Genomic DNA, 26,656 nt, shown 5'->3' on the forward strand with positions numbered 1-26,656 from the left:
GTTGTAATAACTGTAAAAAAAATATATAAATATCACTCTTACTCTCAAACCTGTTAATACTTAATCTTAAATTAAACTACACTTGTTTCCTCTGGCTTATTTTTTATTAATAAATTTCAAAGTACTATTTATTTTAGGAAATAATTTTTCATAATCAAGAATCTCCAAAAAAGAAATCCATGAAAATTTTTCATAATAAAAATAATATTGGCGTTTTTTTACAATCCTGTTTTTAAAAAAAAACAAATATATACATCACGTGTTATTCAAAATTAAATGCTATCCAATCAACCTTATTTAAATCGGTTGATTGGCATTACGTAATATTAATATATTAATACAGATAAAAATACGACAATAACCTTTATATAATATATGTTATTAACAGTAATTATTATGTTAAATAAGCATGAATTTAAGGAAATTCGAAAACCTTGTGTTAAATTCGAAAGAGTTTTTACTCTCATAAATAATTTTTCAGATGATCGCGTCAGTGAACTCAGATCAATCACATTAATTTTTTTCTAAAATTTTATTCGAAAATATCACATAATTTTATTTTAAATCATCAAATCAAAGAGTAAGCAATCAAGATTAATGCACTACAAAATCTCTTTTTTTTAGACCGAGCCAGGTCCTGTCTAAATTTTTTAATTATTTTTAAAACATTAAGCGCATTTTTATTATTAAAATGAAGTGAAAAATACTAAATGTTTTGTCCTTATAACAGATAAATTATAACTCATTCTATTTTGATAAAGCGAGAGGAAAAAATACACCTTTTTTCTATGCTAACTTATAGAAGTTGAAACATTAAAAGAATGTGAAAAGTTCTGAAGAGGAAAAAGTTATATGGTGTATAAGTGCTTTTTTTTGTCAAAATAAGGATATATTATTTCAACACATATTTACATAATATTAAGTTATTTTAAAAAAGCATAAAATATTGAAATTTATATTACTAATGGTGATATCCTTGGGTACTGTGTTGCCAATATGCCATTTATATTTAACGCTGGAAAGTGGATTACGGAGCCTAGCCATAAGTAAAAAAAATTTCAATAGAAATTATAAAATAATCATCTTTTGAAAAATTATTAAACTTAAAAGCGCATTTTTATTATTAAAATGAAGTGAAAATTACTAACTATTTTGTCCTTATAACAGATAAATTATAACTGTCATTCTATTTTGATAAAGCGAGAGAAAATAAACCTCTTTCTATGTTAATTTATAGAAGTTTAAAAGAGTGTGAAAGGTTCTTAAGAGGAAAAAGTTATATGGTGAATAAGTGCTTTTTTTGTCAAAATAAGTATATATTTTTTCAACACATTATTACATAATACTAAGTTATTAAAAAAAGCATTAAATATTGAAATTTATATTAATAATGTTGATATCCTTGGGTACTGTGTTGCCATTATGCCATTTATATTTAACGCTGGAAAGAGGATTACGGAGCCTAACCATAAGTAAAATTTCAATAGAAATTTAAAAAGAATCATCTTTTGAGAAATTATTTAAATTTTGGAGCCAATCAAAATCAAGTAAATACAAATCAACCAATCATAAGACGAGTTATGACCAATAATCAGCGGAAGATTGATTTGTAGATAAGATATTGACTATCAATTACATATAAAGGTTACATGATAATATATTATCTAATGTAAAGTCGTAGAGATTGCGAAGCACTGGGGGAAAAAAACTTTTGCCTATTAAATTCATTACTCACTTCTTAATTTATATCTGAACTTTCACTTTCATTCATATAATAGTCTCAAAGCTGTTAAACATTACGTGACATAAGTGCCCACCCATATATGTTGTACATGCAATGGAGGAATGCTTGGTTATCCTATAACCAGTAAACAGAAATGTAGAAAAATAAATATGAAAAGGATTACCCACCTTATTAGGCAGGCGGCAGTTACCCGTGTGCTTAAGAAGCTCATAGGCCCCATGGTAAATAAAAAAAAGATTTAAAAAAGCCCGCGCCAGATTAAATGAAGGTTTTGCATATGGAGGTGGGGGGTTTATTGGGTAGAATGTTTCCCTTTGAGATTTTAATGTTATTTGCATGATTATTTTCACTTATAATTTTTTCCCTGGCTCTTTCAATTCTGCCTCAGATTATTTGATTCCACAATTTATTGCTTAATTAATCTAAACTTTGTCAAAGGAATTTTTATCTTATGAATTTGATCATGGTAAATAATCGAAAGAGAAAATAATTTGTTAAATTTAATATGTTGGTTCATTTGGAAAAAGAAATAATAATATTTTAAATATAAATTAAAATAATAGTTAAAATAAATTTAGATATTAACTAGAAAAATTTTAACTTAATTAATAAAATATTTTATAAAATAAATTTGAATAAATTATGATATTAGTTAAAATAACTTAAAATAACAATTATATGGATAATTATATAATACTAGAATAACCTTTTATAAAACATTTAATATTTATATTTAATTTTATATTTCGTTATATTTTACCTTTTGTATTCAAATTAGATTATTGAAATTACTATGTATATATATTGTTTCAAAAATTTAAAAGCATCAATATGTAATTCATGGCAAATTTGTCAAAATTAAAACAGTGATTAATAAAATCAATTAAAATACGATTAATATTACTTAATTTCTTCATAATGTTTATAAATTTTAATTATCATTAAATAAAGGAATGAATTCTACATCCTTATATCATAAGAAAAATAATCACGGGGCAAGTGAAATCTTATCAAAATAAAAGCCAAAAAAAAATTAAGAAATGAAAAATTTATTAAAATTTTTTAAATTCATTTTATATATTTCAACAATGCATAGAAATATACATATGTAATATTAAATGTGGGTATTTCTTTTGAAACATAATATAAATAAAGAATTTATTCATATTCTCAATACAGAAAGTTTGATATACACGATTAAACTTGAATCGAAATAATTTATAGAAAACGTACATAATTTTTAAAAAGAATCATTTTATTAAAATAATAAAGTAGAACATTGTTGAGTTATTTCTAGTGTGTACCAATACACTCGTGCGGATACATATATATTTTCAAATCTGACACGCAACATGTCAGTTATCAATTATTATGTTATCATTATTTAGTTTCGTATGTTAAATTTTATTTAGATTTAGAAGTGCAATATTAGCATTTTATCAAGGTATATCTTATCTTTTAAAACTTATAATCTATTTTTTATTTATTTTCAGTGTCATTAAAATGCTCAAATATTTATCCCGTGATGAAAAAAAGAAAAAGAATACTGACGTCTTTGAAAGTATATCAGAAGGTTTAAAAAGGTTGTATAAACAAAAAATATACCCTCTAGAAAAGGAGTATAAATTTAATGAATTCCATTCACCTGCATTGGAGGATGCTGATTTTGATGCAAAACCTATGGTCTTATTAGTTGGACAATACTCAACTGGTAAGACAACATTTATCAGGTATATTCTAGAGCAAGATTTTCCTGGTATTCGAATAGGTCCTGAGCCTACAACAGATTCTTTTATAGCTATTATGCATGGGGAATCAGAAACCATCATTCCAGGTAATGCTTTAGTTGTTGATCCTAAACGTCAATTTCGGCCCTTGTCAAAATTTGGAAATGCATTTCTTAACCGTTTTCAATGCTCATTAGTTGATAATTCTGTACTTAAAAGCCTCACAATTGTGGATACACCTGGTATATTATCAGGTGAAAAACAAAGAGTAGATAGAGGTTATGACTTTACTGGTATTTTAGAATGGTTTGCTGAACGCTGTGATCGTATTATTCTTTTATTTGATGCTCATAAATTAGATATATCAGATGAGTTTAAACGTGGAATTGAATCAATACGTGCTTATGATGATAAAATTAGGATAGTTTTGAATAAAGCAGATGGTGTTGATGCACAACAATTAATGCGGGTGTATGGAGCTTTGATGTGGAGTTTGGGAAAAGTTCTTAATACTCCAGAAGTTCCCAGAGTATATATTGGATCATTTTGGGATCAACCTCTGATTCATGATGTTAATAGACGATTATTTGAAGCAGAAGCATATGATTTATTTGCAGATCTTCAAAATTTACCAAAGACTGCTGCTGTTAGAAAATTAAATGATCTGATCAAAAGAGCACGGTTAGCTAAGGTTATTTATTTTTAAATGCCCATATTTTAAATAATTATTGATTTAAATAAATATTTTATACTTTTAACCAAAACTACCATATATATATATCAGAGACCTGCTGGCCTGGAACCTGCCTATATTTGGCTAAATTATTAATTTTAAAGAGCTGAGCTTAAGATCTGGACCAGGCATAAAAAAAAATTAAAAATATGGACCTTTAAAAAAATATTTAATTATTTAGTTAGAAAATCATACAATAGAGTGTTTACTAATCATTCACAGCTTATATTTTCAATTTCCTTTTAGAACAATTTGCAAAATTAAGCCAAAATTATTCAAAATATTAAATTATAAAAATTTATGTCTGAGCCCAAAAATAAGATCATGGCCTAAAACATCCCAAGCCAGCTGGGTCTTGAAATTTTTTTCCCCATATCTTTACTGGGGTTAAAATTTTGACATTTGCAGGTCTTATATATATAATTTTCCATTTTTTCTATTACAATATTATATTAGTATGGTAAAAGCATTATTGCTCTGCAAAATACCATAATATAATACAAATGGAATCTTTTTTTTGAAGAAAGGATTATGCCTAGAAATCAAAAATATTCTAAACTTGGGTTAGCCACAAACACATTTTTTTTGCTGAAACAAATTTGATATTTGAAGCATGGTTTTCTAGTGTAATATAACCTATTAATTAAGAGCTGGGTTATAACATTACAAATGAAACAAATAAAATGATTTTTGGTTAACCCCTTTCAATTTTCATAAAAATCTTTAGGTATACCATATTTGCTCTAATCAGATCAAAAATGAAATTATAGTTCTAAAATAGACCTTTTTTTATTAACTGTTTTTACTGTAAAATAATTATTTATTTATTTAAAATTAAATGAATTTGAATATTAAATTTTATATTTATAACGATGAAGAGGTTTAAGGTTGTTAAACACATCGATTTGAACCGATTTTTTAAAATTACTGACTCAATATTTTATGAAAAAATAATATGCAAGACTGAAGATTTTTCTCATAGATGACATAAAGGCAATTGGACGTCTATTAGCGAAATCTCGAGACTTAACAATATTTTTCTGGCTTAAATGAGCTATTTAACACTACTTAACGTTTGTAATGGGAAGGTTGTTAGTCTGACAATGGATTTGAAAATTTTTTAAAACAACGTGTGGACAGGCTTGCTGGCTAACCCCCCCCCCTTCCCCCAATTGCAGATACCTCTAATAGTAACTTCAATTTTTTCAACATTTTTTCTACTGCTCATTTACTAATTTTACAAAATTATTATAAACTCAGACATTGGATTCATATATAATAAAGTTTTTCATTTTTGTTTTTTTCCTCTACTTATCAATCATTCATTAACTTAACGTTTTCATTTGGTTAATAACTAATTATTTAACAGCAATAAATTGTAAAAAATTACGATTTTTGCTTCTTTAAATTTCCATTATTATCTCAAATATTGTAATTAACGAGTTAAGATTTCGTTTTTAATTTAATTAGAACATATGACGTGCCCACCAATCCTTATCGATATCGAAAGAGGTAGATTGTGAGGTGTTTGATTTATAATGAAATGAGGGGGAGGGGATCTCTGCATCTACTTAATGCCTAATCACCCTCCACCAACACAGATATGAACTAGGGTTAGTTTACACAATAGTCAAAAAGCATTGCCTAGTTATTTTTACATATTATTGAAAATATATTTCTGTTTGAATAATAGTGTTCACAAATTAAGCAGACCCGTTTTGCGTTGTTTTTTTACACAAACTTAGTTGCTATTATCTCACACTTAGGTTCTTCCTTTTTTGGAAATTTTACCATTTTGGCCATATCCATACCAGAATGTTCTAGGAATCGCACGCATAATGTTAAAAGAAAACAGGTCAAAAATCGATTGTAAAATATCGTTTCCAAAAATTTGAATTTTTTAACCTTTGCATTATAAAATTTGTCGTCTGAACTAGTTGTATGCCGAATAACAAATTTTAAAGTTAATATATGTAGATGTATATTTTAATTATATTATATTGCTTATTGCTTTAAAATTAATATATATTTTATACCCTAATTGCTAGAATGCTCCTGTATTTAACCTTTAACCGGCTTGTTTTGAGCCAATTTTTTAAAACGGCTTCAATATTTTACTAGAAAAACATTAGGCTAGTCATCTAGCCGTTTAACAACACTAATGAGTTATAAATTTTCATCTTTAGATTTTTCTTATTATATTGTATAGGTTGGAGAATTTTATTTTACAATTAATAACTTAAAAATTATGAAAGTTATTAACCTTAACTATTTTTATATTCCTATATCTAAATTTAGCATTTTTTTAAACTGATTTTGAATAAAACTTAGAATTTTTATTCATATCTATATTAATTACTCACCAGTCGCCAAATTCCTTTTCTAATATTTATTAAAATTTAATTTTGGAAATGGGTGGGATAAAACATATGGCGAAATTATGTCTGCTAAACCTTTTCGACGAGATTCAATAAAAAAAACATTATTTAATAGAATTTACTTATTTATTTTTTTTAATCGATATTTTATTTTAATTTAATATAATAAGGATGGATTAATTAATTTTAAAATATAATTAATTTTGGAATTTGAAGCCAACTAGATAACGACTCAATCTTGATCATTATTTTTGAAATTTCAGTGAAAATCAATTGTTTGTATATTAAAGTTTTTTAAAAAAAGGAACTTATTATTTTAGTGACTTTAATATTTTTTTTTTGTATTTGGAAAATAATAAAGCCTTATTTTATTCGATCAGAGATATTCTACCCCGAAATATGGCCCAACTCTAGGCAGATCGCGAAATAGTGTTGTTAAAGCGCTCGATTTAATCAATTTTAAATTAAGAATTTATCCAAGATAATATTATGTAAGCTTCGAGAAATCTTCAGGTTTTTGTATTATTTTTTTTTGACGCAAATATTTTGGTTAAACCGTTTTCGAAAATCGAACTGTTTAATAACAGTATCGCAAAATGGTTGATTTTAAAAATCCGGGTTTGTTTATAATCCTAAGTGCTGGCATGAAATTATATATAACCCTTGTCAGGACCTTTTTGAATTTTCCTTTCAAAACGAAAAAACGAAATAAAGCTAAAATCATTTAAAATGAGGAAAATTTTTTGAAATCTAAACCTGATTGTCCCTCACCTTAAGATTCAATGTGAGCTCTGCGTTCTAATATACTTGTATATTTGATCAATAAGAAAAGAATTAGGGATTTAAAAAAACAATAAAATATTTTTAAAAAACGGGATAAAACAGAGATAAAAACATTTAAAAAAGCTTGCTTTGAAACAATTTTTGAAACATTCAAAATTAAATTTAGTAACTTTTTTAAAATAAAATTTAAAAAATGAAAAATTTTCAACAAAATATTGGTAGATTATATTTAAAATGGTGTGATAGACCTCCAAAAAATCGAATCGAACTATGAAATATTTATATTTGATTCGCAAAATTGTAAATCACATTATTATTCGTTTTTGTGAAAATCAAATAATTGTACTACTCATATTAGTTTAATACAAATAATGATGAATATTTCGATTTTTTAAAAAATTATTTTTTCGGATATGTTATTCAGCACGTACAACAAAAAGATCAGATTCTAACATTTTTTTGTATAATTATTAAAAAAATAACTATTTTTTAAAATAAATTTATAAAAATAGACACATTCTTTCATATTTCTCATTTTAAAGACATGACTTTTTTGGCAATCATTAATTATAACCTATAAAAGATACCTTTTCAATTTTATGTAGAATTACCTTATTACTTGCTCCCCTTCAGATTGCACAATTTAAACTATAAAAATATTTTGGTTTTAAGAAATTTTAAACAGGAAGCCACTGATTACAATACAAAAAGTCGATACGGCAGGTACCGGAAACAATTGTATATGTGAAATGACTTTTAAAAAAATTGATTGCTGATATTAGGAATATCCTAAATAGTTATTAATACTCACAATTTATTTTTTACGAATAACGTTGGTCATAGACCTGCTCAAAATGAGCGAACGTGAACTATATGAAGGCCTACCCTTCATATAATAATTATGCCAATTTTTTTCCTCAATTATACCAATAAACCAGATGAAACTAAACAAGTGAGTGGAACTTACCCATACCGTTTTTGTAAATAGTTTGATTTAGTAGAGAGTAAAATAGAAAGAAGCAAAAAAGGTAAGATATAAGAAAATACTGTTTAATTCCAAATACAACTGTCTTTTATTAAATTGATTTAATTAATTTTATAAACTTTAAGGAAAACTTTATCGTTTTATTATTTATCCAATTGAATTTATGATGCTTAAATTTTATTAGGTAATATAAGTATTGACTTTCATTATGCCTCCCATATTTATTTAACGAATATCTTTAGGAATTGATAATTTTTTTTTAATTGGTAAGTATATTTTCTTTTTTCAAACTTATGGAACTATTAATTTAATTTAATATTCTATCATAAGATAATAATATTTCTTTTACTTTGAATATTGTAATAATAAAGTAAATTTAAATTAAATGGTTAATTTTTCGGGAAATCTTACAGTATTAACACTTAATGTCAGATCCATGAACGATAACTAATTTGATCAATTAAAAATTCTCTTGGATACATTGGAGGTTGACATAGCATGCATCCAAGACACCCTGGACAGAATCAAACAAGCTAAATTGTAGAGGTTATCTCTTATTTAACTCGGGAGATACGGAAAAAAATGGTCGGGAGTAATTATGATTATTAAGAAACATTTATCCGGTTATATTACTAAGTTCGAGGCTATAAACAGTAGACTCTGTAGTATAAAACTAAAAACGAGGTATAAAATGCTGAATATAGTAAATGTATATGTCAGCTAATTATGCAGAAAGACAAATTTTTTTCCCTTATTTATCGGAATATTTAAATAATTTATAGCAGGCGACTTTAATGTCAGAGTTGGCCGTCTAGGTATAAAGAATTATGTGTCTCTGGGTTCCGGAGCTTTGGGTAAAAGCTCTGATGCTGGGGGAAGACAACTATTAAAACTATATCGTAAGCTTGGCCTTCGAGTAGCGAGTACCTTTTTTGAACACCCGGACATTAGAGATATTCTCACATATTATAATCCATCATATAACACTCGATCACAAATTGATTATTTTATCAGTTCCAGGTCAACCATTGGTAGGATTAAAAATATAAAAGTTCTACATAATAGAATGTTTAATTCATATCGCAAACCCTTGTTTGTTATATGGAGATTGATCCGAAAATTTGGTATAAGATGAAAAAGAATACAGGAAAGACTAATAGTAAACAGTTTAAATTAGATATGGAGTCCCTCAGCCATCAAATCACAAAGGATAATTTCATTAAACACATCCGTGATAAGTTTCTAAGTCAAAAAGATTCCTTTGCTAAGCTACCCTCTGATTTACTATGGAAAAATACTCTTGGTATTTTCACAGATGCGGCTGTTGCTTCTTTACCAAAAAAAGGGGGTTATCCAGATGGATCTCTATGGAATCAAGAAATCTGATAGTTAATCTAGTGGTAAAAGGTCATTTTAAGAGAAACAGAGCGAAATATTTACTTGGAGATATAAGCCACAAACTTAGAAGAGATACGATGAAATACCTTGAAAATCATGCTTTTGAAATTAATAACTTGTTTAGTACAAATGACACATATAAAGCCTTTAGAATATTGAAATCCTTTATGTCAGGCAAGATAGACCAAATTTTTAAACTCTGGCACGGGAATAAAATGATTACCGATCCTGAAGCTAAAATGAAAATCTGGTATTATCCTTATACTAGTTTCTACGGTGGTAATGAAATTTCCTTAACAAATGAATTAACTTCCAGCTCAGCCTCATCGTCTTCCACGATTAGTCTAACTCAGTTTTCTCACTATTCCCCACAGTATGATCAACGCCTCACTACCTCAAAGTTTTGGCCTCTAATGTCAACTTACGGCCGTAATTACGTCGACCCGACTCAGTTTTCGCATATTTCTCCTCAGTATGATCAACGCCCCACTACTTCGAAAATTTGGCCTCCAATATCAACTAATTCCAGTTCAGTTATCTGATGAAAACTATTTATAAAGATTCAAATAATCCAAGCTGGCCTAAAATCTCCTAAAATCCCGGTTGATATCGGTTTGAAACAAGGATGTATATTATCAGCTTTATTATTTAATTTTGTTACTAATTATATCATAAGGTGCTACACACTTGGTTTGGTGGACAATAGAGAAGCTTAATATTCTAACTTTTGCCGACGATTTATGCCTGATTTGTGAATCGGTGTCGAATCTTCAATCAATCATTGATAGTATCATCATTGAGGCTGGATATTTTGGTCTAAAATTAAACATAAAAAAACGAAACTGATGACCACCATTCTACACCTCCTCACACCTAAATTTAACAGTAAAAGAGTAGAAGATTACTGAAGTGCTTCATTAAAAATATATAGGAGTCTTACTAGAAAGAAAAGGGTGTACCAAACAAGATTTGATGGCTAAGCTAAATAAAACTTGGACAAAATACAGTTCTTTCATGAAAATTTGGTCATCACATGAATTATCAATTCCTCTAAAGATAAGACTATTCAAAGTTTTAATAATGCATCCCTCTGTTATGGTAATGAAACTTGGAAGGATACTAAAATGGATGATAGAAAGGCTCAAACGTTTATAAATAAATGTCTCAGATACATTACTAGAACGTTTTACCCCCTAAATACAACAAATTATACCCTATGGGCTAGATGCGATATATTTCCTCTTTATAAAATGATTGAATATAGGAAAATCGAATTTGTTGGTTTTAACAATTTAATCTATCAAGCCCTCGTAAACATATTCCCGAACAGCACCCCTTCCTATCATATAGATGTAGTTGGTTTGGAAAATAACAAGGTCTAATAGGGGAGTTAGATCTATCCTGGGAATTTTTAAATAGAGTTTCTACGGATAGGAAAACTTTCAAGATTATTCTGAGGCTCATCTATGAGCATATGACAAACAACTGCTAAATGTGGTAAAAAATAATAAATAATTTTCATTATTAAGATATATTTTAAATTCATAAGATGGTGAGTTACAATACTAGAAAAGGAGGCCTTTTAACGAAAGTTCCCCTAACATTTGGATATGCTCTTCTAATCCTAGACTGTTGTTAACAACCAGTAATATTGTTTTTTCGAACGTTCCTTTATACCTTTATTGTTAATTTCTTATTTCCATTTACACTTTAGTTGATAATTTCTAGTTATAGTGTTTTCATTTAGCAGTCCAGTTTACAGTTCCAGTTCTACAATGTATTTTGAAACCTTGCTCCACTTGTAGGGAAGTTCATTCGTCTGATTTTATAGAACTATTCCTTATCACTAAGTAAAATTTAATTAGGAGTATGATATATTATTTATTGTCATTGTAGTCTTTTCCATTAATTAGTCATAAATTATAAAATAGAATTATAACACATAATAATTCAACATGAATTATCTCTTTGCTAAGTGAAATTAAATATAAGTATGATATCTTATTTCTGTGCCATTGTACTCTAATTAGTAAATAATCATTAAATTTTCTAATACTTAATAATTCAACAAGAATCACCTTATTACTAAGTGTAACAAATATAAATATGATATCCTATTTTTGTAATCATTGTAGTTTTACTAATAATTAGTGAATAAATTACCATATCAAATAAAATATTCATTAAAAAATTCAACAAGAAATAAATAATTACTTCTTACTGGTTAACCTCCTAATACTTATAGTACCTAATAGAATTTAAGCATAATAAAATTCAATTGGATATATAATAAAACGATAAAATTTTCCTTAAATTTTATAAAATTTATAAATCAATTTAATAAAAGACAGTTGTATTTGGGATTAAACAGTATTTTCTTATATCTTACCTTTTGCTTCTTTCTATTTTACTCTCTACTAAATCAAACTATTTACAAAAACGGTATGGGTAAGTTCCACTCACTTGTTTAGTTTCAGCTGGGTACAAGGTTTGTTGATATCCTTGAGAAAAAAAAAATCGGCATAATTATATGAAGGGTAGGCCTTCATATAATTTAATTCACGTTCCCTCATTTTGGGCAGGTCTATGACCAACGTGCTAGATAAGGTAAGATATTATTATTATTCGTAAATCGAAGCGAATATCGAATAATTTCCAATAAAATATTGGTATAAATAATAATAGTAGTAATAAGTAAAAATTATAAAAACGAAAACAGAAAAATCAATGTTATTTTTTTTTTGTTTTTTTTCCTAAAAACGGGTATTTTATCACTAAAATAAATTAATATTTTAAAAACTAATTTGAGTTATATATGTTTTTAGTAACTATAATTAAGGTTTATTCAGGTGCGCTCCCTCTTCCTAAATTACGCAAAATTGGTTTTATTATTTTTTTCCCCATAATTATTAATTTTTAGGTAACAATCCATATTTTTGAAGAATATATATAAATATTTTTTTTAAAGATTTTGTCGATAAATATTTCAAATTTGATAATATACTGCAGAGTTTTTTAAAGTATCTAGATGCAAAAATGTGGTATCTGTATCTAAATACGCTTTTATAAAAGTTTCTCTATCTAGATGCTATTTTAAAGGTATGCATTTATATTTTTGGAGATATTAGGGTTCAAAGTGGCAAAAATGACGTATTTTTACCATTTTATGCCTTCATTCAATTAAGCATATCTTAAAAACTATAAATTGTAAATAACAAATTTAATACCAAAATTACGTACAAAGATTCTACTTTCCGATAAAAATTTTTTTTTAATTTTTTTTCAAATTTCCGGTCATTTTATTTAATATGCAAGGACTAAAAACGATTTTTTGGAAATAATACGACCTTCAATTTTTAAAAAAAATTTAATAGACATTACTAAACTCTTCCTTTATATTTCTAAAAAAAATTGGACACGGCCATCTTCATTTTCAAAATCGATAAAAAATATTTTGAAAAGTGTATAAATATTTTCCCGAAAGGGGGCGTCTTTGTATAAAATTATATATTAATCAGTTTTTAACAGAGTTGTTAAACGCTATTTTTAAAAGTAGCGCGCTACCGCTATAGCTATTTGTCAAAAAAGTAGCGCACTACCGCTTTCGCTATTTGTCAAAAAAAGTAGCGCGCTATTAACTACTTTTTTTCAAAAGTAGCTTTAGCTACTTTTAAGCTACTTTTTATAAAAAAATTTTTAGAAACAAATGAAACGAAAATTTTTTATTTTTTTTTTGCTTATAATGTAAATGTATAATAAATAATATATAAAAATCAACATTTATAAATATAAAAATATAGTTAGTTTAGATTGTAAAAAAATAAGCAATATAAATAAATATTTATTTTAATTTGTTGGATTTTAATAATAATATCATTTCAATATTATCATCCCCAAGTCTAGAGCGACGATCAGAAAGTATAAGCTTTGCTTTACTAAATAATCTCTCGACACTAGCACTTGAGGGCAAGGAAGCTCTAAAAATATTTAATCAGATCAATTTTTAAATATAAATAAGTTTTTACCTTCTGTTATGTGTCCTATCTGCCGGTGTACATACATATAACTTATAACTCTACTATTAGAGCATCTTTCATCACTTTGAAGTTGTCGGCTATTTTATTCATAAGTGTCTGGCGACATAAAACTGTTGTGCCAGGGGATAAAGTTTTAATCATTATAGTAAATGATGGATTATCAACCAAGGACAATGGCTGAACTGTGTCAATAATAAAATCAACAATTACTTTATCAGCCAATTTTTGTGAAATATTGGGATGTTTATTTTCAGTTAATTTGGTTTGGATAGTCTTTGTCTTTTTGAATGAAGATTCTCTTATACCAAAATTTTTTATATGTTTCTCTATTTCCTAATAGCAATTGGCGTGAACAGTCTAATAAAATAAATAATATTATAATGTAAAAATAACAATTTACCTTTAGGTGTTTCTTCAGGTTATAGCTACTCGATTGATTTGATGATATATTTTTTTTACATTTTAAGCACAGGAATTTGAATCCAGATTTTGTTTTAATATTTATTTTAAAAAATTTTTCAAATCTAGGGAATGGGAAATCGTTATTAGAGCTATTAAGTACATTTTCTTCCATTGAATCTTCCATGTCTGAATCACTTTCAAGGATTTGGATATCCATGGGCGATGCCATTTTAGACTACTAACACAGATTGAAAATATAAATTAAAAATTGAAAATATATTTAAATTTCAAAATTAAATAATAAATTATAAAAATTATAATTAATTATGATATTATATTTAAATTTTCATGTTTATACTTACATTCATTATATTTTTTAAAAGTAGCGAAGTAGCGCGCTAAAAAATTAAATAATTTTTAAAAAAGTAGCGGCTATTAGCTATAGCTACCAAAAAAGATAGCGCGCTAAGTAGCGCGCTACTTTAACAACTCTGGTTTTTAATAGTTTTTCTTGAACTATTTGATATAATTTAAAGGATTATTCATCTTGTAAGTGAAAATAACAATAAATGGGGCTTTCATTCAATTATAGAAATTGTCTATCGATAAAAAAAATTGAATTTATTACTTTATTTATAATTTATTATAAAATTTTTTGCCCATATAACATATATTTAATGAATATTAATAAAATATATTCAACCAAGTTTATAGTTCTTGAATATATGAATCAGAATCTTGTGCATTTCATATATGGCCCCCTAAATATTAAAAATAATTTATATAATATAAATTTAAAAATCTAATATATAACTCACTTTTAAAATATTCTAATTTTTCGGTAGCGCATTTACTTTCTTATGACGACAATGTATAAGTACGGCCAGTAGCAGTTTACGGTGAAACTAATGTTAAGATATGACATTTTTGAAAGTAAAAAGTGTCGTCTATACTTGGAAATGTAAAGGAATTAGAAGGTCCGGATGGGTGTAAAACTTTTAATATATTTCTTCCTGCTTTTGATTTTTCCCTAAAACATAGGCTAACCACCAATTAGAATCATAAACACACGTATGTATCCTGATATTTCTCTAAAAATTATACTTTCATCATTATATGATAAATATTCTATAGTGCTTTCTATATAATTGGAATACATTTACTTTAAAATTGATGTAGACCTGTTGGAATCTCGGTGTAAATTTTCTGTGTTCCAGGTATAGGTCTAGTTTGAAAATCTTTCCCTGAGTAATAGTTCTTCGGAATGCGGAATGACATTTTTCTGCTACAGCACACGGGAAAAGTGTTTGTGATGGGATTGGTGGCACTGTTAAAAGATCAGCCTCTAGAGCTAGTTTAAGCCTTACTCAAAGCAAATAATCACATCATATGAATTGTACGAGTTTGCTAAAGAAATATTTATGGCATATATTTATATGACCCAAAAAAATTATGATTCCGAAGAACTATTACTCAGGGAAAGATTTTCAAACTAGACCTATACCTGGAACACAGAAAATTTACACAGAGATTCCAACAGGTCTACATCAATTTAAAAGTAAAATGTATTCCAATTATATAGAGAGCACTATAGAATATTTATTATATAATGATGAAAGTATAATTTTTGGAGAAATATCAGGATACATACGTGTGTTTATGATTCTAATTGATGGTTAGCCTTTGTTTTAGGGAAAAATCAAAAGCAGGAAGAAATATATTTAAAGTTTTACACCCATCCGGACCTTCTAATTCCTTTATATTTCCAAGTATAGACGACACTTTTTACTTTCCAAAATGTCATATCTTAACATTAGTTTCACCGTAAACTGCTACTGGCCGTACTTATACATTGTCGTCATAAGAAAGTAAATGTGCTACCGAAAAATTAGAATATTTTAAAAGTGAGTTATATATTAGAATTTTAAATTTATATTATATAAATTATTTATAATATTTATGGGGCCATATATGAAATGCACAAGATTCTGATTATTCAAGAACTATAAACTTGGTTGAATATATTTATTAATATTCATTAAATATATGTTATATGGGCAAAAAATTTTATAATAAATTATAAATAAAGTAATAAATTCAATTTTTTTTATCGATAGACAATTTCTATAATTGAATGAAAGCCCCATTTATTGTTATTTTCACTTACAAGATGAATAATCCTTTAAATTATATCAAATAGTTCAAGAAAAACTATTAAAAACTGCTTAATATATAATTTTATACAAAGAGCCCCCTTTCGGGAAAATATTTATACACTTTTCTAAACATTTTTTTGATTTTGAAAATGAAGATGGCTGCGTCCCAGACCAATTTTTTTTAGAAATATAAAGGAAGAGTTTAGTAATGTCTCCTACATTTTTTAAAACAATTGAAGGTGGTATTATTTCCAAAAAATCGTTTTTAGTCCTTGCATATTAAATAAAATGGCCGGAAATTGGAAAAAAATAAAAAAAATTAGGGCTGTAAAACCGATCCGATTCGATCTTTTTACTTTTCTTTTTTTTGTTATTTCATTTTATGTTATGTATATTTATTTTACATTATTATAATATTTTCTAAATAATTTTTTTAAATTTTATTTCTTTTTTAAAAATAGATTTATAGTATTTAAAAAAATTTTTTTTAAAAAATAGAAAGGAACACCCAAAGTTTTATTTATTTTAAATCTTTTTAAATAACGCCAATTTTTTTATTTATACTTAGAATTTTTTTAAATATAATATCTGAATTATGGAAATATTTTACAAAAGACAAAGATAATTTTGCAGAATGCGTTATCTGCGGAATCATCTGAGTCTGCTTTCAGTACGCCAGGAGATATAGATAGTCCATATCGTTGAAGCTTATTTCCAGAAAATCTAGAGGCTCTCATATTTATTTTAAAAAATCTTATATATTATAATCTTATATATTAAATATTACAATTTTATAATTCCAACATAAAATGGATATATTATTAAATATATATTTTTTTATTATAGTCTTAATTGTAGAAATAATAAAATTAAATTATTCATAATTCGATTTTTCGCATAAAAATATTGATTATTTAATTACATTTGGTTCAAACGGGGGTGATTAAAAATCAGTAAAAATATCGGTATCGGATCGGTTTTGAAGTAATATCGGATTGGTGAAAAATATGTGGATCGGCACAGCCCTAAAAAATTTTTTTTATCTGAAAGTAGAATCTTTGTACGTAATTTTGATTATAAATTTGTTATTTACAATTACGTAGTTTTTAAGATAGGCTTAATTGAATGAATGCAGATAATGGTAAAAATACGTCATTTTTGCCACTTTGCCCTAATATCTCCAAAAATATAAATGTTACGAGTCTTAACTACATTAACCTTTCTTTGATTACCAAATTTTAAAAAAATCGAAGATGGTCGGCCGAAAATCTCATTTTTTTGCTCATTTGACATAGAATGACCCGTATGTATACTATCAATATTTAGATACATTTTGATATAATTTTATTTTGCTTGTTTTTATATTAAAAATAATAATATTTGAGTTAGATTTGTATTATGTCCTAGTTTATTTAATTACAAAAACAAAGAATTTTATTTTACGCAATGAATGACAATATAAATTATATAATTGTAAATTTTATTTTTAGATCAATATTTCTTGACAATCTCTGAAAATAAATCAAATAATTTAATATCAGATTTTTTTTGGTCATCCCTTAGACGATATAAATAAATATATAAGTCGACGTTCATCAAATTTTGAATGATTTTTTAAAAAATGAGTTTCGGACATTTGTATCTTACACTATATATCTATATCTAGATCCATTTGAAAAGTTCTGTTAACAACTATGATATACTGGTACACCAAGGTGTATAATTTTATAACTTTTCTATAATCTAAGCTAATAAATCATAACAATAATAAATATATTGGAGTTTCATTTAACTGACAAATATCAGCTGTGTTATTTAATCTTTGAGGCTGAATCCTAATAGGGGATTTTTCTTTTCAGAATTATAAATAGCTGTTTGAGTAGAACATGAATTTTGGACGAAAAAAAACTAATTAAAAATTTTTTAAATCTATTTTAAAGAAAAACCAATAGAAAGGGGCCCTAGCTGTTTTTCTGAATAGAATGCTCATTCAGAATTAAGAACCAATATTAGGACGAGAGACACACCTTGAGGTTTATTTTAAATATGACCAGCTATGTGGAGGAAATTCCCTAATGATAATTTTAGCCTTGACTTCTTTTTTTACCATAAGTGTAGGTAAACAACGAAATTAACTTTATTTAGATGAATTATTGTCTATGTAATGTATACTCTTGTAGAATTTCTTTATAAATATGTCTACGTCATCCTAATATATTCAACTTCCGCACCATTGTTATCATTGTTTGATAATTTTTTTAAAAAATGTTAATGAATATAAATATACATTTAAAAAAGTTAAAATAACTAAGAATTATTAAAAATTTGAAAGAAAAAATTCCATTGCAAAATAAATAAAATAAACGGGATGGATAATGAAATAACGATATATATGACCGGTGAACCTATAGCAATTTACCTAACGTTCAAATTTTTATTAAAATACAATAATTCCAATTTTTTAACATATATACATATACTTATTATAATATATATCCCGGGCCGGGCCTTATTTTAATTTTTTAAATATACCCGGGCCATATATTTTAAAATATTTTAATCGCCATTATTGCCTATAATAAATTAAAAATAGGAATAATACGTGAAATATAGCGCATATGCCCTCTAACCGTTGAGTAAACAACAGAGCTACGCTAAGTATTCCTCACTCCATCTAATTGGAAAAACGAAATTAATTTGGGTACGAAAGTAAAAAAATGTGAGGAGCCCTCTACATGTTTGTGGGCAAGCCGCACGTACTTGTACGCACTTAGGCATCCATAGGCTCCAAGAGAAAGAGCGGGGCAGAGATAAAGAGCCTATGCCCAAGAACTTCTGCGTAAGTTAATTACTTTAAGGGTGGGTTGTGGCTGATTTTAAGTTTAAAAAAATTTTGTTCAGGCATATATTGTTTCAAACAACATTTAAAATATAAAGTACATACCAATTGAGTTTTAGTTTGTCCTGATCTAGTAGCAACACAGTGGTTTAGAAATATTAAGAAATTATTTATTTCAGATATCTATCCTTAATACGGAAAAGTTTTTTGATAGAGTTTTTGCAATTATTTAGTTTGATGAATTGCTTCATGTTTAAGTTAAGTTCCATAACATCTTTTATTGTTTTATAGTACCATAGGGATTTATATTTAGTGTATTCTTTTTTTTATAAGTGTATAGCCATTTAATTGCATCATGAACTAGATTATGTTCTGAGTTCCTTATGATGTGGGCGAGGAATTAAATGCGCCGTTTTTTTAAGGTAATGTTTATTGGGGTGTGTTTTGATACCTTCCATAGATTATTGTTGGATATTACTCTCGGGTAGAAGATTCCGTTAATGATTCGGAGGCAGTTATTTATGAATGATTGTAATTTTCTGTTCTCCGTTTTGTTTAATTCCCATAGATCTCCTCCATATAGCAATATTGGAATAACTGTGGTATTAAAAATTCTTAGTCTGGTGTGTACAGATATTTCTTTTGTTTTCCATATTTTCATGTATTTATAAAAGGCTCCTCTTGCTTTTTGTATTCTTATTTTCAGCTCTTCTTTATAACCTCCTGTGTTGTCAAACATGACGCCTAGATATTTTATTTTGTCAACTATTTTGATTTCATTTCCATCGATTGTGAAATTTAGATTTTGAGTTGCGTTTGGAGAAGAAAGGATACAAGTTTTTTTGAAATTTATTTTTAATCCTAATAAATATAGCATATCTTTCGTTTCTTCGAAGCTAGTCGATATGATGACTATGTCATCGGCATAAGATATTATTTTGTTTTCTAAACGTATTGTTGTGTTTGAGCTTATTTCTATTAGATTTGCGCATCCTAGGACCTCTTTTATAATTTTACTGATTATGATATTAAACAGTAACGGTGATAGAGTACAGCCTGTTTCACACCTTTTTTTATTCTGAAGGTGGGGGATATTTTATTGTTGACTTTAAAGCAGGCAGATAGTTTAGAATAATGATTTCTCAGAATGTAGATAATATTGGGTTCGATCCCACTTTCCAAGAGTGTCCTCCATAGGGCCTCGTGATTCACAGTATCGAATGCTCTACTAAAATCTATAAAAGTGAAGAAGGCAGGGATTTTATATTTGTAGCATTTTTGTATTGTTATTTTTAATGCTAGAATTGGCTCTAGAATATTTTTATTTGGCCTATAAGCACAGATGTATTTGGGTAGTAAGTCTGGAATTGAAGACATGATCCTGTTTTTTAGATGGACCATGAAAATCTTAAATACTGTAGATGTAAGGGCTACCGCACGATAGTCTTTAAACTCTCTTGGGTCATTTATTTTGGGAAAATTGCTTATGTTACTAAATTATATACTCCTATCTCCAGTCTTTAACACATTTGAGAAACATATAGTTAATAATAATATAGTTATTCTTTTGATTTCTCTTTTTGGTCTACAAAACTTTTAGATTTTGATTCCTATCTTAAAACGGTAATTAATATGGCACCCATAAATTCGGAGCACACAGTTTATGGTAAGTTATGGATTGCGTCTCTAAATATAAACGGAATGAAAAATAAATTAACAGTACTGCTTAGAGATTTTGCATATATGAAATTAGATATGATTGGCATCCAAGAAACCCACCGCCCAGGGAATAATACCGCAGATTTTAAAGATTATAAACTCTTTTGTTCCGGTACCACCTCTAATAGCTGGTCAGGAGTCGCATTCCTAGCAAACAAAAAGATAGAAAGATCTTTAATTAAATTTGTACCCATATCAGAAAGATGCGGTCTCCTATATCTAAACACAAAATTCAAACCGACAATAATTGTAAATATATACGCCCCACCAAGAAGAAATTATAGGTTAAATTTTATTGACACAGTCACTACCTTGATTGATTCTCTGCCATTGAGACATAACATTATAATACTAGGAGACCTCAATCTGAAAATTGGCAAAAGCGTAGAATATATTAATACCAACACTATCGGAAATGCAACTATACAACAAACCAACAATGAAGATAGTAAAAAATTACTTGATTATTGTAAAAACAAAAACTTCAAAATAGAAAACACCTTCTTTCTCCATCGAGAAATAAACACATACACCTTTGTAAGAGCTAACCAAAAATCTCAAATCGATTTCATTATATCAAATATTCATGGGTGGTTTGACGATGTTATAGTGTCCACTATTATTAAATTGTCAGACCACAGAGCGATAGTGGCAAAAATGACAATAAAAAATATATGATTATATCGCGAAGAGATAGGCCCAAATATGACCAGACATAGAATAAATTTCTTAAAACCTCTCCTTAACCGTAAACAAATAAAAGCAAAATCACAAGAGGATATACAACAATTTGATCAAATGTTGGTCAGGAAGAGAGAAAATTTCCTAAATATAACCTCAAATGGGAACGTAGATATATGTTGGAATCTTTTCAAGAAAGATATACTATAACATGTTACCAAATATAAATGTATACTTAAGGAGAGAGTGGTTATCCAATGAAACTGTAGGAAAAATCAGCCAGCTTAGAGAAGACAATAACTTGAACAGAGAACTTTGGAAAGAGATACAGAAATTGCTGAGAAGTGTTAAAGGAAATTTGTGGCAAAAAAAGCGTTTGAAATAGAGAAAGATATGAAAGAAAACAGAATATATGAAGTTTATAATAAACTAAAATATTTCTGCAAACCCTACAGTTTCAAGAAGCTACCTTCTTTATTCTTAGCAAATGGAAATTTAATTTCGGACCAAGATGAACAAATAGCATTATGGTTAGATTATTATATGACAGTCTTTGATTCAAAAAAGCCGTCTGCCAGACAAACACAAATGAGCATGTAACTCCACCCCCATCCGGTTTCTCCACTGAGGAAATCGAAATAGTAATTAAAAAATTACGCAATAATAAAGCCCCTGGGCTTGATAATATAACAGCGGAACATCTAAAAACAGCACCCAAAACTGTATCCTCTTTCCTGTTATCTCTATATAACAAAATCTGGGATAGTGGCAAGGCAAAATACCTGTAGAATGGAATAAGTCCTATTTATTCAATTTTCCTAAAATAAATGACCCAAGAGAGTTTAAAGACTATCGTGCGGTAGCCCTTACATCTACAGTGTCTAAGATTTTCATGGTCCTTCTAAAAAACAGGATCATGTCTTCAATTCCAGACTTACTACCCAAATACATCTGTGCTTATAGGCCAAATAAAAATATTCTAGAGCCAATTCTAGCATTAAAAATAACAATACAAAAATGCTACAAATATAAAATCCCTGCCTTCTTCACTTTTATAGATTTTAGTAGAGCATTCGATACTGTGAATCACGAGGCCCTATGGAGGACACTCTTGGAAAGTGGGATCGAACCCAATATTATCTACATTCTGAGAAATCATTATTCTAAACTATCTGCCTGCTTTAAAGTCAACAATAAAATATCCCCCACCTTCAGAATAAAAAAAGGTGTGAAACAAGGCTGTACTCTATTACCGTTACTGTTTAATATCATAATCAGTAAAATTATAAAAGAGGTCCTAGGATGCGCAAATCTAATAGAAATAAGCTCAAACACAACAATACGTTTAGAAAACAAAATAATATCTTATGCCGATGACATAGTCATCATATCGACTAGCTTCGAAGAAACGAAAGATATGCTATATTTATTAGGAACCCTTAGCCTAAGAATGGGGTTAAAAATAAATTTCAAAAAAACTTGTATCCTTTCTTCTCCAAACGCAACTCAAAACTAAATTTCACAATCGATGGAAATGAAATCAAAATAGTTGACAAAATAAAATATCTAGGCGTCATGTTTGACAACACAGGAGGTTATAAAGAAGAGCTGAAAATAAGAATACAAAAAGCAAGAGGAAATTTTTATAAATACATGAAAATATGGAAAACAAAAGAAATATCTGTACACACCAGACTAAGAATTTTTAATTCCACAGTTATTCCAATATTGCTATATGGAGGATATTTTTAAAAAATCCTGGGCCGGGCCTGAATATATGAACCCGGACCGGGCCGAATATTTTTTTTAAAGAAAAACATCTAAGGCGGGCCTTGCAAATGGTTCTACAGGTTTCTGATATAAATTAAACACTAACACTGATCTTTTCTAGGACGTTGATAAAAGAAAACTATCGAAAGTTTCTGACCAACCTTAAATTGCACGATATAGCAGATAATTTCATTAGATTTTTATAAATTTCTCCTTACAAATAATTGATCGTTTTTTTCGATATGATTGGAAGTGGAATATCTCCTTTCATGATTGAAAAACTTTTCTAATTCTCACTTTATATTGATTATTTAATTTAGGCGCTAAATTTATCCATCTATCCTTTCTTTTAATACCTTCCTCCTGGTGACTTGTCCTTCCCAGCTAGCTATTTTATCACTTTTTGAAATAAAAAGTATTCCGCAGAAAATTAAATATCATAAGCAAAACCCGATAAAATTTTTATAACAAAAACCTCGAAAAAAAGATAGTTCGGTCTACCTAGTTTGATTTTTATTTGGTTAATGTACTGATACAGCTTTTTTAGAGGCCCATTACCAATATCAACTGGTCCAATTTTTAAACATGGAAAAATTTCCTGTATCATAGCGAATAAAAAATTAAGACCAATAAAATGAATACGCATTATATAACAAATGGGCTATTCCAGTTTAAAAAAGAATAATTATCATTAAAAAAAAATACATTTCCATGTTTCATTTATTATTCCAAATAAATAATTTATTCGCCATTTTAATGTAACGTATCGACCAATTACCCAATATATTGGCTGATTACCCAAATTCTTTAAAAATATGAATTATCGATTCGATAATAAAAAATCGGTACATTACTGGTCACTGACTCAGCAAGGGACGACAATCTTAAATTTTTAAAAAAAATTACTTAAATTTGATTTTTTAAAAAAATATCTTATTAAAGGTTCACGCCTATATAATAAGCTACCTGAAACGCGATATGCCTTCCGTATTCGGCAAGGAAAAGAAGCAAAAGGAACTCATAAATTCACTCGATCGCATATATTCCGAAATTCAAAAAACTCATCAAATTTCTCCCGGAGATTTTCCCCCCATACAACGCATGCAGCATGCTTTAGGTACATATTTTATATACGATATTCGAGTTATAGCGGATATATTTTTTTTTAAAAACCAACGTTAATATTTTTTATATATTGTTAAATTGCTTTTCGTTGTAAAGCAATTTTTTAATATTCAAATTATTTTATATTTTAGTTCTATTAAGGTCACTCTCTTTTATAATTGTTTTTAAAACCTTCAAAATTGACCATGACCTGTCGGGAGTATTTTCCATAATACTTACAATTTTTAGTTTAAATGACAATTTTTTAATAGCCGTGATTCAATTTTTGCGACTTCCGCTTCGCAACAGATGGTAAATCAATCCCGATCGTTCATTATATAATTTTGTCAATTTTTTGTTTAAAAATAAATATGATACTACTTTTTTTTTCATTATGGCCATATTTGTTGATAGTCATGGTTTAGTACTCGCCTAGAAATTATAAAAAGCAATTTGATAATATTAATCATTTTTTAAAGTTATTTGAACTTTTTTTCCAATTTTTAAGAAACCCACGATTTTACCCGGTTCGAAAAACTCAAACCTAAACTTTTGGAGACTGTCGATAACATGCTTGCTTTCGACATAGCTAAGCTGATGTCCATGGTGTCGGCAGAAACCGCAGCCGTTAATAAAGCCGAAATTGGTAACCGGGCAGACACGGGTCGATCCTATTCTGATTTTGGGTCAGTTAGAAACCGGGTAACTGGCGGGATATTCGGGGACGATCCATTGCCTGTTTCGAATAACGTTTATAATCACGATACTATAATTGATGACGATAAACACGCTAATCACTTCGAAAATCAAGATTCAGTTGTTGAGCAACTTCCGGAAAAATGTGTAGTGCCTTTTACTCTCCGACAGGGAGGTCGAGGGGGTGGCGAAGGGTTCGAGGGAGGAATGGGTGAAGCCGGATGGATAGTAGACCGAATGCCCGAGAGAGAATCATGCACCTCGATTTTCAGATCCTTGGGACCCATAGATGGAAAGGTGACAGGAGCGGCAGCTAAGGCCGAGATGGTAAAGTCAAAGCTCCCCAACTCGGTACTGCATAAGATTTGGAAGTTGGCCGACGTAGATAAAGATGGATTTCTCGACGAGGAAGAATGGGCTCTTACAAGTTATCTAATCAAACTCAAGCTGGATAACTTTGAATTACCTACAACTTTGCCGCGGCACCTTATTCCCCCCTCTAAAAGATCCTTTGCTTGAATTTATAGATAATTAGTTTGTCTACTTACGGTTGCTAAACTAGAGCGAGGGGATTATAGGGTTTTTTTTAAATTATATGCACATAAAAATGAATGCACCACATGCCTTTCGTTGTAACAATTTTTTGTATATTAGAGGATGTGCTAAATCCTCAAATATTTTCCCTTGCATCTATAAATTTTCACAATGGTCCCTCTTATACGATTTTTCACCTTCCCAATTTTTAAGAAATTAATTTTTTATTTTCCATATCAAAATATGTTTTTTTTGCTCATGTTTCTTCTGAGAAAAATTTCTTTTTCAGGTGAAATTTATTTATATTCGAGGATGATTGCTTTTCTTACTTAAATTATTTTAATTCAAGATATATTTTACGCACCAATCCCTCCATTTTGATTTTTTAATAATTTATATTCAAATTATAAATTCGCACCTGAATTAGATAAATTACATTAACATGGCCTTAATTTTATCGTTTAGTTAATATTTTTATTTTAAACATTATCTATCGTTGTAAATATATTTAATTTTTCTACACAAATTCAAGATGTTATAATTAACAATAAATGAAATAGGGAAAGCAACCTCAAGTGAAACATTATTCCTTTATTCGGATTTAATTTAATATAGTAATTTTTTTTGTTTCAAACTTTTAATTGTGTTATAATCATTTTAAAAAATATATATTTATATAATATATCTTCCAATCATAAATTTATTTTTCGAAATCGGATAAGCTGGAATCGCAATACAATTTAATATATAATATAAAAACATAATGTAGCCGACCTACTATTTTGATATTAATATTATTTTATAAAGGGGTAATTTTTATACTCCTATTATTAATTACTATATAATGTTATCGATAATTTATCCTCATCAGGTCATGTTTATAATTTAATATATTAATTTTTATGTAGTATGTATAATGCTAACATTTAAAAAATTTCTTAAAACATCAATCACGTCTTGTATTATTTGG

At 27.8% G+C, this 26,656-nt stretch overlaps 1 protein-coding gene across 1 annotated transcript; it reads left to right on the plus strand.

Annotated features, from left to right (window-relative positions):
* Positions 1–3,102: 3,102 nt before the first annotated feature.
* On the plus strand, positions 3,103–26,557 carry LOC135925185 (EH domain-containing protein 3-like). Its single transcript, XM_065460404.1, has 4 exons — positions 3,103–3,188; positions 3,238–4,162; positions 24,295–24,469; positions 24,965–26,557. Exons 2-4 carry the CDS (start codon positions 3,248–3,250, stop codon positions 25,669–25,671), a joined length of 1,797 nt encoding a protein of 598 aa, XP_065316476.1. The 5' UTR covers positions 3,103–3,188; positions 3,238–3,247; the 3' UTR covers positions 25,672–26,557.
* Positions 26,558–26,656: the final 99 nt, after the last annotated feature.

Source organism: Gordionus sp. m RMFG-2023, chromosome 2 (assembly GCF_954871325.1).
Source record: "Gordionus sp. m RMFG-2023 chromosome 2, tfGorSpeb1-WG-v2, whole genome shotgun sequence".
In the NCBI taxonomy this organism is placed as follows: domain Eukaryota; kingdom Metazoa; phylum Nematomorpha; class Gordioida; order Chordodea; family Parachordodidae; genus Gordionus; species Gordionus sp. m RMFG-2023.

Excerpts from the sequence above, each read along its gene's own strand:
- LOC135925185 (XM_065460404.1), top strand. The coding sequence starts at position 3,248 with ATGCTCAAATATTTATCCCGTGATGAAAAAAAGAAAAAGAATACTGAC. Across the intron at positions 4,163-24,294 it reads AAAGAGCACGGTTAGCTAAG|GTTCACGCCTATATAATAAG; the intron begins GTTATTTATTTT and ends ATCTTATTAAAG. Across the intron at positions 24,470-24,964 it reads ACGCATGCAGCATGCTTTAG|AAACCCACGATTTTACCCGG; the intron begins GTACATATTTTA and ends CCAATTTTTAAG.